The 18,434-nt window shown below is 41.3% G+C and overlaps 1 protein-coding gene across 8 annotated transcripts in view; it reads left to right on the forward strand.

The window, feature by feature from the left end:
• NCAPG2 (non-SMC condensin II complex subunit G2) overlaps positions 1-18,434 on the forward strand; it is a 65,022-nt gene that overhangs the window by 11,205 nt on the left and 35,383 nt on the right. For 7 of the 8 annotated variants that reach the window (XM_035029759.1, XM_035029761.1, XM_035029765.1 and 4 more), the window contains 6 exons: positions 470-604; positions 3,187-3,281; positions 4,793-4,862; positions 7,411-7,497; positions 11,002-11,097; positions 12,040-12,165. In XM_035029759.1, coding sequence (XP_034885650.1) covers positions 470-604; positions 3,187-3,281; positions 4,793-4,862; positions 7,411-7,497; positions 11,002-11,097; positions 12,040-12,165 — 609 coding nt within the window. The remainder of the gene's footprint in view (positions 1-469; positions 605-3,186; positions 3,282-4,792; positions 4,863-7,410; positions 7,498-11,001; positions 11,098-12,039; positions 12,166-18,434) is intronic. The other variant, XM_035029764.1, reaches the window with a different exon arrangement.

Raw genomic sequence — 18,434 nt, forward strand, 5'->3', positions numbered from 1 at the left:
GCGGGACTCGATCCCGGGACTCCAGGATCATGACCTGAGCCGAAGGCAGTCGCCCAACCAACTGAGCCACCCAGGCGCCCCTTGTTTTGCTTTTAAATCGAGACTATTTCATGTCTCTCTGGTGTTTTACACCTGAGCCATTGGTGTGGGCACCACTAGCAGCATGGGGCTGCTTAAGTTTCACCTGTAGTGAAGAAGACCCCACGCTGGGTCCCTCCTCGCACCGGTCACACTTGGTGCTCTGTAGCCTGATGGGGCTGGCGGCTGCAGACTTGGACTCCACACCGCAGAAACCAGACAGTGCTGCCTGTGGGTGCTTCTGTGTGCTTTTGCCACAGTTTCTTCCTTTTTGATGAATAATCCAGAGTTGTGATTATTTATTATATAAAGTATTCTTATTGTAAATTTGAAATGTGACCTTAATTATTTATTAAAAAACTAACATCTTTCCTTTTTATGTCATTCCTAGGGTGCAGACATATGTCGGCTTTGGCGTATTCATCAAGCTTTATATTGCTTTGATTATGATTTAGAGGAAAGTAAAGAAATTAAAGATATGCTACTTGAGTGTTTCATAAGTGTTAAATATATCAAGAAAGAAGAGGTAACTAGGTTTTTCTTTTTTGGTGCTTTTGTGTACTGCTTTTTAATGGATGTTTTTCCTAAGTTCATCTAGTTGCTCTTGTACCATGCTCAGTGTTCTAATGAAAAAGTCAGCCTAGCTATCAAGAGTTGTTACATTTATTGCACATTTTTACCACATAGCAATATTCACACATTTTACAAATCGTTGCTTATTTCATCATTAAATCAGATGGTAATAGGTGGCTGTGAATCCTGGGGGAACTGTGATTGCATTTTAAGAATGATTGGGTGGGGATGGGCTACATGGGGGAGGGCACTTGTGATGAGCACTGGGTGTTATGTGTAATTGCTGAATCACTGAATTCTCCAGAAACCAACATTGCACTGTATGTTCACTAACAAAATTAAAAAAAAAAAATTCTTTTTTCAATGAAAGAAAAAAAATTAAAAATAAGATTGAGAAAGCATTTCCCAGTAGATCAGACCCGACCCTCTGCCCTAATTCCAGGCTAATTGGCATTTACTCAGAACCATCATCACACAATATTCTCGATTTCTTTTTTCCTGCCATCTAGTCAACCCAGAGAGAAGCTTCTGGCCACTGCTGCACTCCATTTTGGTGGTCATTCCCACATGTAGCTACTGAGCATGTGAACTATGGCCAGTCGAATTGTGGCCTTCAGTGTAAAGTACATGGATTCGAAACTTACTATGAAAAAAGAATGTAAAATAGCTCATTAACAATTTTGTATACACTTATTACATATTTAAATGATATTTTGGATATGTTGTCTTATATAAATATATTAAAATTAATCTTTTTTACTTTTATTATAAATGTGGTTATTAGAAAATTAAAAATTATTATAGAGTGGCTTGCATAGTTCTCTTGGACAGTTCTGAATTGTTATCTTGGGATTCTTATGTAGTCCTTTATTGAACATTGACTGTATTCCCATGTGAGGGATGCAAAGAAGATTGTTGTTGATATTACAGAAAATAGGTTTTGTTTCTGATTGCTCGTTGCCTCACAGACACGCATGAAGCAAAAGGAAGAGGTCGTCACTCCTCCCTGAAGTAGGTGGGGAAAGACTTCTCGGAGCAGGAGGATGAGAACCAGTTTTGAGGCCCATAAATGAAGAGTTTGTTCAAGGTCCTGTAGCTAGTCAGAGGCAAAGACATGGTCATGCTTTGCCTACTCCCGTGCACCCTCTCCAGCCAGCTAGGTTAAAGGGCCATATGTGGTTACTGACCATGCTGACCAAGACCTTCAGCTCTCAGGCCAGAAGGGCTGTTTTTAGATCCCTGTTTGTTCACTTACTAGGTGGTGACCTTGATCGGACTACTTTGAACCTGGTGTTTCCTTCTGTAAAATAGAAACCACAGTGGATCTTTCTCAGGACTCCTGAGGAGCACACGAGGTGACGTGTGTAGAACCTTTAGCACAGTACCTGGTAGGGACTGAGCATGTGGAAGGTGCTCTAACTGCTTATTGCTATCACTGCATCCTTGTTGTTGGAAAAGAGGCTGCACCTGAGGCCTGTGCCCTTGGCATCTCCAGGACTGTGATCGAATGTGAGGACAGCAAAGTAGCTGAAAGTGGGTTCAGACAAGTTAGCTCTATTTATAGTGACTTGTACATAGTGAGTGGTGACCTGCACATCAACTTGTGTGTGTGTGAATGCGAGTAGGTGGTAAAGACGTAAATATATGTCTGTGTTAACACCCCCCCTTTTTTTGATTGATGTCTTTTGAATTTATGATAACTAGTTTCCTAATGAGTCCTTACTTTGGTTAGTTCAGTTTCCAGTCATTCTGGGTAAATGACAGATATCTTGTGCTATAATGGCAAGTTACAGTAAATACTTTTTGTTTTTAACTTGTTGCAAGCATGGGTACCCTGCTATTTGTATCAAAGTGTGTTGAATTTCTGTAGATTTCAGAGACAGTTGTGGTCGACTGGTAACAGGGAAGAGGTGATGATGATGTTCGCGGGGAAATTCTTGGTAGATGTATTTTATATGCTGTATAGAGCGTAAGTATGGTATTACTGCTTTTGAGGGTCATGTGTCGTCTAGTAGTATGCATATAAATTACCATGGGGAGTAGGTGGATTTGAAAATTCTAGTTTGGCAGATACTTAGCCTCTTAACTTCACAAGTCCTCGGTTTTCTCATTTATAAAAGATGAAATCAAGTGACGTTCAGTTCCATTCCACCCCAAAATGCTAGGTTTTAAGCATTCTTTGATTTTAGCTTATGTAGATAGAGCCAGAATGAAATGTTTGTGGACCGTTTAATTCAGCTGCTGGGCAGCATGGTACATGTCTGTACAATCTGGGGTCGAGCACGGAAGGAGGTCAGTGGTGTCTGCTGCTAGGCCCTCCAGAGGGGAGGTCTTCTTGCCGTTGCCCTGCTGCCCAGCTCTGTCACTCAAAGGCCCCGACTGCTGTCCTGAGTTACAATTACATATGCTTCCTTCACTGGGAGTAACACTTTCGTGTTACTGAACATCCAAAGAATTGTTTGTTTTTTAGTTATCAGGAGCTTTTTACTTGGTTGCAATTTCAACATTATATATATATATTTTTTTAATTTATAGGGAAGAAGATTTCTTAGTTCTCTCTTCAATTGGAATATAAATTTTATTAAAATGATCCATGAGACCATTAAAAACCAGTTACAGGGATTACAAAAGTAAGTATTAAAGGCAATTGATATTTTGTGCTGTCTTAATCTGATTATGAAATATTCTATTTGACTTGACTTTTAAAGTTATATTAATGTATTGGAAGCTTTAAAAATTATCTCTTAGGTTATATTATTTGTTATGTGCTGTTTTTATTATGTGCTGTTGTTTTTACTATGTATTATGTAGTGTTGTATCACTGGATAGTTTTTTCCCTGCTATAGGAAATAATTCTTTTTCAGTAATGACGTTGAATTTAAGATTTTAATTTGTGTTCATTCTTTAAGTAGTCAAATTATTTACCAGTTAAATCTTAGCTTCAGGCGCAGTAAATTTCATGTCTCCAGCACTTCTGATACCATTTGAATGTAATGTCTACTTTCCAGTTTACTGTGGACTGAGCTATGTGATTTGATGGGAAGAGTCCTGCAGGGTAAGAGTCTAGGGATATACTCACAAGCCTGAGCTCCCAGCCTCTTGGAACATCACAGCACTTGGAGCTGTCATGGCAAATGAATGTTTGTTGTGGGCTCAGTGCTTAATCTTACTTAGTGTGCATTTTCAAATGGAATCCTTCAGCTCTCGAGGTGGGCTTGGTTGCTGAGTTTCCCTGTCAGGTAGCCAGCTGTGCTTAAGTACTGAGCTGAGATGTGACTCTGAATCCCTATGACACAGTTCCTGCTATTGGCTAGAATGCTTTCTCCTCCTGTTTCCTCACTGGCAAAATATTTGGGTCGAACCAATAGATTTCTAAACTGATTCTAAAAATCAACTCTGTATTTTAGGGAATTAGGAGTCTGGGAAGTCCAAAATTGACTCCCAAGTCAAAATTTTATTTATAAATTTAAACATTTTTTTTACTCAAGAATTTGGGTCTCAGGGGTGCCTGGGTGGCTCAGTCGTTGGGTGTCTACCTTCGGCTCAGGTCATGATCCCAGGGTTCTGGGATCGAGCCCCGCATTGGGCTCCCTGCTCCGCGGGAAGCCTGCTTCTCCCTCTCCCACTCCCCCTGCTTTTGTTCCCTCTCTCGCTGTGTCGCTCTCTCTCAAATAAATAAAATGTTTAAAAAAAAAAAAAAAAGAATTTGGTTCTCGGCTTATGTTCTCATAATTTCACAGAAAATAGTAAAGATCTGGGGAAACCTTGACTGAGGAGGAAGAAAATCATTTGATACTTCAGTTCCCCTTCTCAAAATTTCTTCCTTTTTCTCCTTCCTGCCACAGGTAGATAACCTGTCTCTGTAGGTATTTGGCAGAGCACCTAGTTTGTGGTGGCGTTTCTCCTTCTCTGGGGTAGGAGGGAGTCTGAACTGACACATGTTAAGAATGTGATTGTTTGGGGGCCCTTGGCTGGCTCAGTCGGAAGAGTGTGCCCCTCCTGATCTTGAGGTCACGAGTTTGAGTCTCATGTTGGGTGTAGAGTTTACTAAAAAAAAACAAAAAACAAAAACAAATAAACTGAAAAAAAAAGTCTAATGGTTTGAACTTGTATTAACTTTTTTTCCACCCCCCCCCCATAGATCTTTGATGGTACACATTGCAGAAATTTATTTCAGAGCTTGGAAAAAGGCTTCAGGGAAAATATTGGAGGTATTTTCTTTTCATTTTCTTAAATGTTAACATTTATTTTTGTTGTATTCTAGTTACTAAATAAGTCGTCATGGATAGTCATTTAAAATCTGTGTTGATAAAAAAAAATAAAATAAAATCTGTGTTGATGCTCTTTGTCAAAATAAAGCCAGATAATGACACTCCATGGGATGGAGATTTCACTCTCATTCCCATAAATTTGTCACAGACACAAGATTCCTGCCACTCATTGAGATGTGCCCTGTATCATGTTGGTAGCTTTATTAGACCTGTGCTGTCCAGCTGTGCACTGGGAATGTGTCCAGTGTGAGCTGAGATGTGCTGTGTGAGAAACACACCAGATTTTGAAGACATAGTGGGGAAAGAAGAATGTAAAATATCTCTGAATGTGTTTTTAAAATATTGCTTGCATGTTGAAATGATAATGTTTTGGCTATATTGGGCTGAACAAAATATATTACTAAAATAATTTTACCTATTTCTTTTTTTTGTTTTTAATGTTCCTACCAGAAAATTTAAAATTGCATTTGTGGTTAGGGTTCTGTTTCTGTTCGGCTGTGCTGTTCTGGAACCTCAAACTACCTCTTACCTTTTAGTTACATTATTTTTGAGAAGGGAAAGACATTTGTCTTGAATATGGCTAATGTTGAATGGCTGTGTAATATCTGCTTTATGAAGATGTGGCTGTGTAATTCACATCACAATAGGACTCCAAGGCCCTTTTGGAGAATATCAAAAGAAAGTGTTTTTGTCTGATATCCTTTATGTTTTCCTCATACTACGTTCTCAAACATGTTTTCTTTCCAAGAGTAAAACTTTTACTCTAAGTCAAAGGGGCGTTTGCTCTTCAGGGAGCAGGCCCTGAGCTGGTGGGTCAGGGAAGGCTTCACTGATGTCTGGAGCTTCCTTCTGTCCACTCTGCTCCTGTGCAGCTTGAGCTTGGTTTATCACTGACTTCCACTTCTAGAAGATAAAACTTGGTCACTCATATACCCTGCTGACAACATCCACGATCATTTTGCAGTGTAAAATTTTTTGGAGGAAAGGGCAAAACCAGGACATTGCTGTGCATTTCTGCATTGTTTTATTGTTGCATGATACTTGTTCACAGGAAAGAATATTTGTCCCCCTTTTCTCCAGTAGTGGTTTTAAAATTAGATGTTTGTCAGGGTGCCTGGCTGGCTGTCAGTGGAGTGTGAAACTCTTGATGTCTAGTCGTGGGTTTGAACCCCACGTTGGGTGTAGAGATCACTAAAAATAAATAAAGCCCAATTTTCAAAAAAATGGATGTTAGTAGTTAAAAACATAACTGTTTGATTGAGTCTGTTCCAAATTGCCAGCTCTTTGTACTTCTCAGGCTCTCTGCCTTCCTTTTCTTCCTCCCTCCTTTCAGATTTTTAAAGCAAGTTCCAAATATGATATCTCATATCTATGTACTTCAGTATGCATCTCTAAGGAATATGGTTATACAATGCCATTAACATACTTAAAATTAACAATTTCTGGGTATTTTTGAAAATATTTATCTCTGCTTTGTTTCAAAGATGTCTTTTTGTAGGTTTTTTTTTGGATTCAGGATCCAATAAGTCTCCTATGTTTGTTTGTTATGTCATTTAACTCTCTCAGAGCATTCCTCTCTGCCCCCCTTTTCTGTTTTTAAAACTTGTGCCATTCATGGAAATGTTGAAGAAACTGGGTCAGTTGTCCTATAGAATGTCTATATTCTGGTAGTTAACTCTGAAGGTTCAACTTTTGTGGCACAAATACCCAGTAGGTGGTGCCACGTACCCCATTTCATCACAAGTCAGTGTGTGGTTCCCCACATGGAGTGATGCTAAGATTTATTAGTGGCTTCAGGTGAAGGAAGTATTTTCAGAGGTAATGGAGGAGGCTAATAGTAGTAGCAGGCTTTCCTGTGTCCTTCCCTAAAGCCATGGGACCCCAGGTGTGGGGGTATAGGGGAATAGACCAGAGGGTCCACCGGTGATTTGGGCTGCTCCCAGTGGTTGGCTCTGCGTCCTTTGCCCGGCTCTGGAGGTCTGGGGGTGTTGTGCGCTAACCAAAGAGCTACCCACACCCCAACCTTGCCCTTCTCCATGGGAGCCCTGAAAGAGCTTGTTTCAGTCACTTTGGAGTCCTGGCCCCCACCTTAAAGGTAGTTCAGCATCAGCTCTGGGGAGCCTGTTGGAACAGATCCAGTCTCTGAGGTCCTCTGGGTCAGGATGACTTAGAAGAGAGGCCCTCAGGCCATGCTCGGTCCCTGAGCCATCTGGCTTGAACTAGCCTCAAGTGGTGGGGAGAAGCTTGCTGTGCCATCTAGCACAGATTTGATATTTCATCAAATAAGATAGAAGAAGCCAAAGGAATATCAAAACTAAAGGGATTCTAAGAGGTACAGATTTAAAATAGGAGAGCTCTGAGCAGGGGATCCTGGTGCTTTCCCTCATGAAGTAGATGAACAGAGCCGACTCCAGCAGCCGCACTGCCTGTCCTGTCATCTGTTGGAGCGCACACGCACACTGAGTACTAACACTGCTTGCCATTCCAGACAATCGAAAATGGGTGCATCCAGGACTTCATGCACCACGGGATCCACCTTCCGCGCAGGTCTCCAGTGCACCCCAGGGTGCGTGAGGTGAGCAAAGCACTTGCCGCCACACCAGTCATGGGTTTTATAGATGATGTCTCAGCTTCTTTGTTTTCAGATTATTGTTTTGTTAAATTTAAAAATTAAGTTAACCCCTCACAAGCATCAGCTTAAAGGGCTTGCTCAAAATCTTAGTATTTGGTATCTGGCAGTTTTAACTAGGAGAAGAAAAGTATGTTGTTAAGAAAGTCAGAACTTCGGGGCGCCTGGGTGGCTCAGTTGGTTGAGCCACTGCCTTCGGCTCAGGTCATGATCCTGGAGTCCCGGGATCGAGTCCCGCATCGGGCTCCCTGCTCGGCGGGGAGTCTGCTTCTCCCTCTGACCCTCCCCCTTCTCATGCTCTGTCTCTCTATCTCACTCTCTCTCAAATTAAAAAAAAAAAAAAATTAAAAAAAGAAAGTCAGAACTTCATTCAAATAATCTTTAAATTCTCTGACATAAAAATGTCCAGAATCGTTACTAACTGCCACTACCGCTTTTTCAAAAAAGAATATTCAAGATTAGTTTTATTATTTGCTTTCATACATTAAATTTTCATTTTGATGTTCTGTAAACCAAATGGAATAAATGTTTGGGTAGTTTCTTTTAATATTAAGGATTTTGTTTTTAAAAGCTAATCTCAGGGGCGCCTGGCTGGCTCAATCAGTAGAGCATGCAACTCTTGATTGCAGGGTCATGAGTTTGAGCCGCACATGTGGTGTAGAATTTATTTACAATAAAAATTTTTAAAAAGCTACTCTCAGAATTTAGATACGAATTTTATACTTCCATTGTAAATGCTCTGACTAAATAAGGCTTTATTATCAGTGTCATAATGACACTGTTAGGTATTTGATAGTCATAATGACCTTGGCAGGAGGAATTGGAAAATGTGGTCTGTTTAAGACATAAGATCAGTGACCTAACCCAGGAATGATGCCTTGTGTGTTTGCTGTTAATTTTGGCAACCGAATACTAAGAAGCTAAATGAACAAAGACTATCTCTTTACTTTCTTATATAGTGAAATTATTATTTATAGAATGTAAATATACTAATTATAGTAAGCTTGAAAGGAAAAGAGGACATTTCTTTACATTATTGATACTTTAGTTTGAGTTACCCAAAGGTAAAAAACCTGGAGATAAATATATCCAATGGTCTCCCGCCTCCCACCCCCGACAACACACAATCTTAGTGTGGCTTTATTAAGTTATAGGTCAGCTTGGACATTTATTTGGCGTTTCAGATTCTATTTAGTCATAAAGAATGGCAGTGTGTTAAACTGGATAAATTTGTGACATAATCGCTTCCTTCTTGGTACCAAATAACTAAAGACTGACTTTTCCCCAAGACTTTTTTTCATATTTTCGGTTTTCTGCTCTGGTAGTCTGAGTAATTAAAATATTGTAAATATAGATTGTCAAGTTTGGTAAAACTATGGGAAAATACAAAGAATTAAAAGGAAGAATATTAAATTTCACTTTTTGAATGCAGTATATTCCTGGACTCTTAATTCTTATCATTGCTTATAACACATTGTAGCTTCTTCCTCAAATTCCTTTTTTTGGTAAACATCACATTTGTATGATAAATTATTTTACTAGTATGTTGAAAGAAGCTTTAGGAAATGCTTCAGATGTTCTTTGAAAGTAAAAATCCCCATACCGTTGCTGAAAATCTTTTTTTTTTTTTTTTTTTTAAGATTTTTATTTATTTATTTGACAGAGACAGCGAGAGAAGGAACACAAGTAGGGGGAGTGGGAGAGGGAGAAGCAGGCTTCCCGCGGAGCAGGGAGCCCGATGCGGGGCTCAATCCCAAGACCCTGGGATCATGACCTGAGCTGAAGGCAGACACTTAACCGACTGAGCCACTCAGGCGCCCCTTGATGAAAATCTTCTAACATTAGGTACTTGGAATGGTTGCCCAACTCTGTGAATATACTAAAGTCCACTGAATTGTATACTTTAAAAGAGTGACTTTTATGGTATGGGATTTATAACTCGATAACGCTGTTTAAAAATCTTTCTGTAAAGGAGCACCTGGGTGGCTCAGTCAGTTGAGTGTCTGACTCTTGGTCTCAGCTCTTTGATCTCAGGGTTATGGGTTCAATAGAGCCCACTTAAAATAAATTAATTAATTAATAAAAATAAAATCTTTCTTGGGTGCCTGGGTGGCTCAGTTGGTTAAGCATCTACCTTTGGCTCAGGTCATGATCCTAGGAACCTGGGATCAAGCCTGCACTGGGCTCCCTGCTCAATGGGAAGCCTGCTTCTCCTTCTCCCTCTGCTGCTCCCCCTGCTTGTGCTCTCTTGCTCTCTCTAAAATAAATAAAATCTTAAAAAAAAAATCTTTCTGTAAAGTGAGTGTACCATTGATACCAAAACTTGGTAATATTGTACACGCACAAAAAAATTATAGTCTAATATCACTTATTACCATCAATAAAAATTCCCAAATAAAGAATTCTCAATCAGAAGAAATAATCCCCAGACTGTAGTTCTTTTAGGGTAAAGTTGATTCAGGTTCACTTAGAGTATAATCTATTGTTGGATAAGTTGTTTAATTTTTATTTTCCACTTTTCAATAATAAAATTTTAGTTCCAAGAGTGGTGAATTAAGGAAGTAAGGCAAAACTGATTGTTGCTGGAGATGAGAGTCTAAAGAGTTGCGGGAAGATTCTGGCTGTTGAAGAGGCAGTAGGAAAAGGCAAAGGAGTGGAAGCTGAGAGCACAGCCCATTCTCCGATTGTTCATAAGCTTGGGGAGGATCAACCTCTAAGTTGAGCTGGTAATGTGAAGGGCCACTGAGCAGTGACACCCATTTTGAGACATATGCATGTTTCAGATGCTCTCTGTAGGTTCTTTGAACCAAAGAGACTTATAGCCAACTCATTTTGGAACCAGAAGGGGCTGTAGAGACCATTCAGGCTGACTCCTTTACACACACTCCTTTTTCTACTTCATCCTGAAGGTCAGAGGTCTCAGTGAACTTTTTTTTTTTTTTTTAAAGATTTTATTTATTTATTTGAGACAGAGAGAATGAGATACAGAGAGCATGAGAGGGAGGAGGGTCAGAGGGAGAAGCAGACTCCCTGCCGAGCAGGGAGCCCGATGCGGGACTCGATCCCGTGACTCCAGGATCACGACCTGAGCCGAAGGCAGTCGCTTAACCAACTGAGCCACCCAGGCGCCCTCAGTGAACTTTTTTGAGATTATTTGACTGTTGGTAGAAGAGTAGAAACTACAACCCACACCTTTTATAACCCAAGGTCATTAATCTTTATTTCTGCCAGAGGCTTCTTTCATGTGATTTCTCTCACACGTTTAGTACTGTCAGTATATCTATCATTGTATCCTAAGGAGAAGTCCTCTTAGGAAAGAATTGTCAAGACTGTGAAGCACCGGGGGTCTGTTTTGGTGAGGACAACCTGCCCTCTCTCTTCAAAGTAGGATCTTAAGTGCTCTTTTTTAAAACAGCATTACCTTTCTTTTCTTCTTTTCTTGGCTCTTAGGTGCTGAGTTATTTTCATCATCAAAAGAAAGTTCGTCAGGGAGTGGAAGAGATGCTTTACAGATTATATAAACCCATCCTTTGGAGAGGACTAAAGGTACAGCTATTAAATACTCCATCCATGTTAAGAACATGCTAATTATGCTTTTGAATTTATTGTGCTCTAATTCAGAATTGTGATAAGGCAGTATAAATAAGACTAGAAGCTGGGGGCTTTGTGAAATTTTGGGATAAATGTTTTATTCTTTTATTAAAAACATTTTTAGGCCTATTAGACTGGGAATCTGAATTGGTTTAGGCTGACTCCACAGTGGGAAGGGGGTTTGTCATGCCATGTGAACCAGCAGAGGCATTGGGGGTCTGCATAGCTGAGCTGGGCCATCCTGGCCCTCAGGACCTTCTGCTGATGACTGAGACACAGGATGACAACCTTCCAGGGGTGTTGGAATGAACATGAGTAACTTTCAACATGGTAAATCTAGTGTTGGGAGAGAGATAGTCACTATTTCTTAGTGACATAAGGTGGACTTTGAGGCAAGGAATCAGGTCTTTATTTTTTTAAGAAGATTTATGTATTTATTTTAGAGAGAGAGTGTGTGTGGGGGCGAAGGGGTAGAGGGAGAGAATCTCAAGCAGACTCCCTGAGTGGGGAGCCTGACCTGGGGCTCAGTCTCATGACCCATGAGATCATGACCTCAGCTGAAAGCAAGAGTTGGAGACTTAACCAACTGTGCCACCCAGGTGCCCCCAAAACACATGGTTTGTACTCTTTTTTTTTAAGTAGGCTCTATGCGTGGAGCCCAGCATGGGGCTTGAACTCATGACCCTGAGATCAAGACCTGAGCTGAGTTCAAGAGTCACATGCTAACTGACTGAGCTGCTCAGGTGCCCCAGGGTCTTTTAATATCTGTGATTAGCGAGCCACGAGTTTGGTTTAGCTCTCTGTATTGAGATACTTAGAAGCATTATTTAGGAAATCTACACTGAAGCCTTTGAATGTTTGCTCCTTAGATTCAGAAACACTCTTTCCTTATTCCAGGCCCGAAACTCTGAAGTCCGGTCAAATGCTGCCCTGTTGTTCATTGAAGCATTTCCTGTTAGAGATCCAAATTTTAATGCTATTGAAATGGATAGTGAAATTCAGAAACAGTTTGAAGAACTCTATGTACGTATTGCATGTGGCTGAGTCCCCTGCGATGTCAGCTCCCTCTGGGCCTGGTGTGGGTCCTGGCTTCCTCTGTAACTCCCTGTCTGCTGCCCTCTAATGGCAGGCTTTCCAGATCCTGACATTCTTCACAGAAACCCGTGTTCCCCCGTGCCTTCTGTGACAGCGTGGACCCAGTTGTGTTTTATTCTTTTCTCTTTGTCACCTTTGGAACACCTAATTACTTATTACTCTATATAGTTTTTTTTTCTTTTAATGGGTTATGTATTATTTCTTTTTTTTTTTTTTTTAGTTTTTTTTTCTTTTTATTAACATTATTTGTTTCAGGGGTTATTACTCTATATAGTTTTAAATGTTTTCTTTTTTTTTTTTTTGAAGATTTTATTTATTTATTTGACAGAGAGCTAGAGAGCACAAGTAGGCAGAGCGGCAGGCAGAGGGAGAGGGAGAAGCAGACTCCCCACGGAGCAGGGAGCCCGATACGGGACTCGATCCCAGGACCCTGGGATCATGACCTGAGCCGAAGGCAGCCGCTTAACCGACTGAGCCACCCAGGCGCCCCTATAGTTTTAAATGTTTTACATGTATTCTTGTCTCCCCAGCATAGAGGCAGTATGACATGTGGTTATAGTGTAGGTCCCCAGATTTGATTCCGCTTCTCTCTAGTTGTGTAACTTTGGGCAAGTCACTAACTTCTTTGTGTCTTTATCTGTGGTTTGGTGATGTTGGTATTGCCTGCACTAAAGTTGTGGTGTAGTGTGGATGAGCAAACGCTGGTGATGTCTTTTTTTTTTTTTTTTTTTTAAGATTTTATTTATTTATCTGAGACAGAGAGAATGAGAGAGACAGAGAGCACATGAAAGGGGGGAGGGTCAGAGGGAGAAGCAGACTCCCTGCCGAGCAGGGAGCCCGATGTGGGACTTGATCCAGGGACTCCAGGATCATGACCTGAGCTGAAGGCAGTCGCTTAACCAACTGAGCCACCCAGGCGCCCTGGTGATGTCTTAAGGCAAGCCTGTAATAATGCCTGTTGCAATAGATTTTTCAAATGACTGATTTTTCAAATGAGACATGAGAACATTAGGATGCCACATTTATTTCCAAGGGTACTGCGGGGATTTTTTCATCTGGCTGGAAAGTGCTAGCCTCTGCTTATTTCTCTACATTCCCTAACATTTTCGGGGCTTCCTAACACAAGCTAAAAAATATTATTTATTGTCCTAGTTAATAGAATAAAATTTTAAGAAGTGATAGCAAAAATGCCATGATAAAGATGGTTACCCATGGCATTCCTAAAATACTTCCTTTTGTTTGTTTGTTTTTTAAGTTTCAGGATTTTTTTTTTTGAGAGAGAGAGAGAGAGAGACCGAGACCTCAAAGCGGGGAAGGGGAGCAGAGGGAGACAGAGAAGCAGACTCCCTGCTGAGTGCGGAGCCCAGTGCAGGCTCGGTCCCAGGACCCTGAGATCATGACCCCAGCCAAAGTCAGACACTTAACCAACTGAGCCACCCAGATGCCCCTGTTTGTTTTTTTATTTAATGAAAACACTCAGACATGCAGCAAGTTGAAATAATCGTATAACGAATATGTGTAGACTTAGCTCTTTGTATGGACATACACACATACACACATATGCACATGTGCACAGACATACACACCTACATAGAGACACACATGCACCTAAAATGAACAGTCATTAGTATTTTGCTGTAAATGCCTTATCTGCATGTATATTTACCTAAAAGTCCCCTTGAGAATCATTAACATGGTGGGGCTAATGGTGGTGGGCAAATCAAAACTAGGTTTTGGTAGTTTTTAGCCAAAAACTATGAAAAACTTTTGCTTTTTTTTTTTTTTTTAAGATTTTATTTATTTGTTAGAGAGAGAGACAGCTAGAGAGGGAACACAAGCAGGGGGAGTGGGAGAGGGAGAAGCAGGCTTCCCGCGGAGCAGGGAGCCCGATGTGGGGCTCGATCCCAGGACCCCGGGATCACGACCTGAGCCAAAGGCAGACGCTTAATGACTAAGCCACCCAGGCGCCCTGGCTCTTTTTTTATTTTTATTTATTTTATTTTATTTTATTTATTTATTTATTTATTTATTTTTAAATTTTTTTAAAGATTTTATTTATTTATTTGACAGAGAGAGGCAGTGAGAGAGGGAACACAAGCAGGGGGAGTGGGAGAGGGAGAAGCAGGCTTTCTGCGGAGCAGGGAGCCCGATGCGGGGCTTGATCCCAGGACCCTGAGATCATGACCCGAGCCGAAGGCAGACGCTTAACGACTGAGCCACCCAGGTGCCCCTATTTTATTTTTTTTAAGATTTTATTTATTTGACAGAGAGAGACACAGCGAGAGAGGGAACACAAGCAGGGGGAGTGGGAGAGGGAGAAGCAGGCTCCCCGCGGAGCAGGGAGCCCGATGCAGGGCTCGATCCCAGGACCCTGAGATCATGACCTGAGCTGAAGGCAGATGCTTAACGACTGAGCCACCCAGGCTCCCCCCTTGCTCTTTTTTTTAATAAAGATTTTGTTTATTTGAGAGAGAGAGAGAGAGAGAGAGAGCATGAGCTGGGGGAGGGGCAGAGGAAGAAGGAGAAGCAGACTCCCCGCTGAGCAGGGAGCCTGACTCGGGGTTTGATCCCAGGACCCTGAGATCATGACCGGGGCCGAAGTCGGACACTTAACCGACTGAGCCACCCAGGTGCCCCAGCGTTTGCTCTTTTTAACCCAGGTGTCCAAATCTATGAAACTTGTTTTTAAATGTGTAAGCATCTGCCTTGGATGTGGTGGTGGAGCGTGTGCTGCCGGTCCAGCCAGCACACGTGTCTCAGGTTGCACCCGCCGTTTCACAGACAGGGTGTGCATGGCGGCCCTCCTCCTGCTGAGTGGGACACATGAGCATCCTCTGTGGGTGTCCTGCAGGGGATAGTGACTGCACACATAGTGACTGAGAGCATGGAGTCACACATTTTGTTTTGTATCCCACTTCCCACTTAATAAGTCTGGTTTTGATCAGATTACTTAACCTCTTTAGTCCTGTTTCTTTTTTAAAACCTGTCAGATTGTGATAAGGTCTCAATGAAAAATTATATATAAAACATTTCGCTCAATCCCTAGCATTAAGATGACAGTGGTTATAGGTGAAGGGGATTAAGAGTGCACTTATCTTTATGAGTACTGAGTAATATGTAGAATTGTTGAGTCACTGTATTGTACACCTGAAATAAATATAACACTATGTTAACTACACTGGAATTAAAATTTAAAAAAATATTATGTAATTAAAATGACAGTGGTTATTACCATCCATAGGAACATCAAAAATATGTAAAGTGATGTGATTATGTAATATAATATTAGGAACATATTGGTGAATCCTCTGTCTCTTGTACTAGAAACTGAAATGAATTTCTAGGGGCGAGTTTAGTTCTAATTTACTAGATGAAAGGTGTATAGGGAGCTGTTGGTCTCTCACAGATGTAGATGCTGTCATATGCTTGGTACTTTGGATATTAGAATATTGGCTAATGATTGGTGTAACTATATCCCTTTCTCTAGTCCATTGAAAATCCCTTATATTGTAAATTGAAGAAATCTTTTTTTTTTTAAAGATTTTATTTATTTTTACTTATTTATTTGACAGGGAGAGACACAGCGAGAGAGGGAACACAAGCAGGGGGAGTGGGAGAGGGAGAAGCAGGCTTCCCGCGGAGCAGGGAGCCCGATGCGGGGCTCGATCCCAGGACCCCGGGATCATGACCTGAGCCAAAGGCAGACGCTTAACGACTGAGCCACCCAGGCGCCCCATAAATTGAAGAAATCTTACTGTGAGAACATCATAGTTGGTAGAGATATTGTATGAATAAAAATGTTTCCACACTACGAAGTTTCATATAATTTTAGCAAATGTGTAATATGTACATGGTTAATAAGTTTAAGAGGCAGGACCTATGAAATAATTGTTTTACAGTGAAAAATAAATTACACATAGGAATGGCAAATTCTTATTAGAGAAAACACCTGAAAGAAATGCCAAGTCTTTGTTAGATTCTAAGGAATAGACCGTATTAGGACTGGTAAGTGGATTGTGTGGTTTTGCACAAGTGGACAGGGCTTGTCAGCAGATTGGGTTCCCCTTGGGTTCTGTGGCTGAGGGACAGGCAGGCCAGTGACCCCAAGGTGACCAGATGGGGAGGGGCCTCCCCTTCTGGTGGCTTTCCCTCCTTTCTTTTTCCCCCTCTGTGGATATGTAGGAGTTATTGCTGGCTTTTCTAAGCTCCTCTGTTCCCGACTAAGGCCATTTTTGAGAGCTCTTCCCTGGCACGTGTTTTACCTCGGGAGCAAATGCATGAAGCTGTCGGTAGCCCTGGTACCATCTGTGTTCATGATCCCAGGTTTGGGCAAGTCTGAGCTCTGGAAGGACCTAGGAATGTCTGGGTCACAACCTTTTCTGCTCGTCTTTTCATGAAATCTGTTCTTTCCTTCTTGTAGAAATCCCTCATTTTAGGGGCACCTGGCTGGCTCAGTTGGTTAAGTGTCTGCCTTCAGCTCAGGTCATGATCTCGGGGTCCTGGGATCAAGCCCCATGTCAGGCTCTCTGTTCAGCGGGGAGTCTGCTTCTCCCTCTCCTTCTGTGTTCTCTCTCTCTCAAATAAATAAATAAAATCTTAAAAAAAAAAAAATCCCTCATTTCCAACGTTGCTATCTCTACTACCATCTCATTTTGGTCAGATTTGGGGGTGCTTATTCATCCTAACTTGAAGGCTTTTTTTCCCCGTAATTAGAGTAAGAATTATTTGTGCTTTTAAACTTTTATAATAGGAAAATTTGTACATAATAATAGAGAGCCTAGTATAATGAACCTCTATTTACCCATAATGCAGTTTCAGTATTTAGTGACCCAAACCTAATCTATTTCTTCTTTCCTTGTTTTGAAGCAGATCTGAGGTATCATCATTTTAACTCTAAATACTTAAGTAGGAATTGCTAAAACAGTGATTTTTTTTAAAAGCATAATCATACCATCGTTACAACTAAAGAAAGATGAAAAGTGTAATTCCTTAATGCTGTCAAATATTGGGTAATTTTTTTTTTTTAAATACTTAAACTTTTTAAAAAAATTTTTATTTTAAGTAAACTCTACGCCACACATGGGGTTTGAAGTCATGATCCTGAGATCAAGAGTCACATGCTCCCCTGACTGAGCCAGCCAGGTACCCCTGGGTTATTGTTTTTGAGTGATATTTCAATGACACTTTTCCCCGTTTTGTTTGAATCTGTGTCTAAATAAGACCCATGCATGTGATCAGCCAATATATTGATAATACCCTGTCCAGTAGCCTCCATCTCTCTCTTTATTGCTTGCTATTTTTGTTGTTAAAGAAGCCAAATTAGGGCGCCTGGGTGGCTCAGTTGGTTAAGCGACTGCTTTCGGCTCAGGTCATGATCCTGGAGTCCCTGGATGGAGTCCTGCATTGGGCTCCCTGCTCGGCAGGGAGCCTGCTTCTCTCTCTGACCCTCCCCCCCTCATGTGCTCTCTCTCTCTCTCATTCTCTCTGTCTCAAATAAATAAATAAAATCTTAAAAAAAAAAAAAAGAAGCCAAATTATTCTTTTGTTTCTTGCATTCTGGGTTTTTTTTTTTTTTTAAGGTTTATTTATTTACTTGAGAGAGTGAGTGTGAGTGAGAGAGCAGGAGGCAGGGAGGCAGAGGGAGAGGCAGGCTCCCTGCTGAGCAGGGAGCCCGACGCGGGGCTCGATCCCAGGACCCTGGGATCATGACCTGAACCGAAGGCAGATGCTCAACCACTGAGCCACCCAGGCACACCAAATTCTGGGTTTTATAGAACATATCCCTGTGGTCTTGTTACTATGTTCCTCTGCATTTTGCATTTCCTGAATATCAATAGGTATAGAGTTGATCAGTTATTTTTGTGGGGATTTTGTTTGTTGTGTCACATTCTTCATGGAGCTATTGTGTGCTTCCATCCAGAGACACACAGCATCTTGTTTCTTTTTGTATCTTTAAAGAGGGTGGGGAGAGAGGAGGAGGGAGGGGGCAGAGGCGGGGAGAGGGAGAATCTCAAGCAGGCTCCACGCCCAGTGTGCAGCCTGACAGGGGCTCGATCTCACAACCCTGAGACCAAGACCTGAGCTCAAACTAAGAAACAGACACTTAACCAACTGAGCCACCAGGTGCCCCCTCTTTTTATCTTGTTAACAACCACTGATCACCATTTCTTGCATTAATTCATTAAGTAGAATAACTT

This window comes from Mirounga leonina, unplaced genomic scaffold (genome assembly GCF_011800145.1).
Source record: "Mirounga leonina isolate KUSES-001 unplaced genomic scaffold, KU_Mleo_1.0 Mir_288, whole genome shotgun sequence".
Lineage (NCBI taxonomy): Eukaryota > Metazoa > Chordata > Mammalia > Carnivora > Phocidae > Mirounga > Mirounga leonina.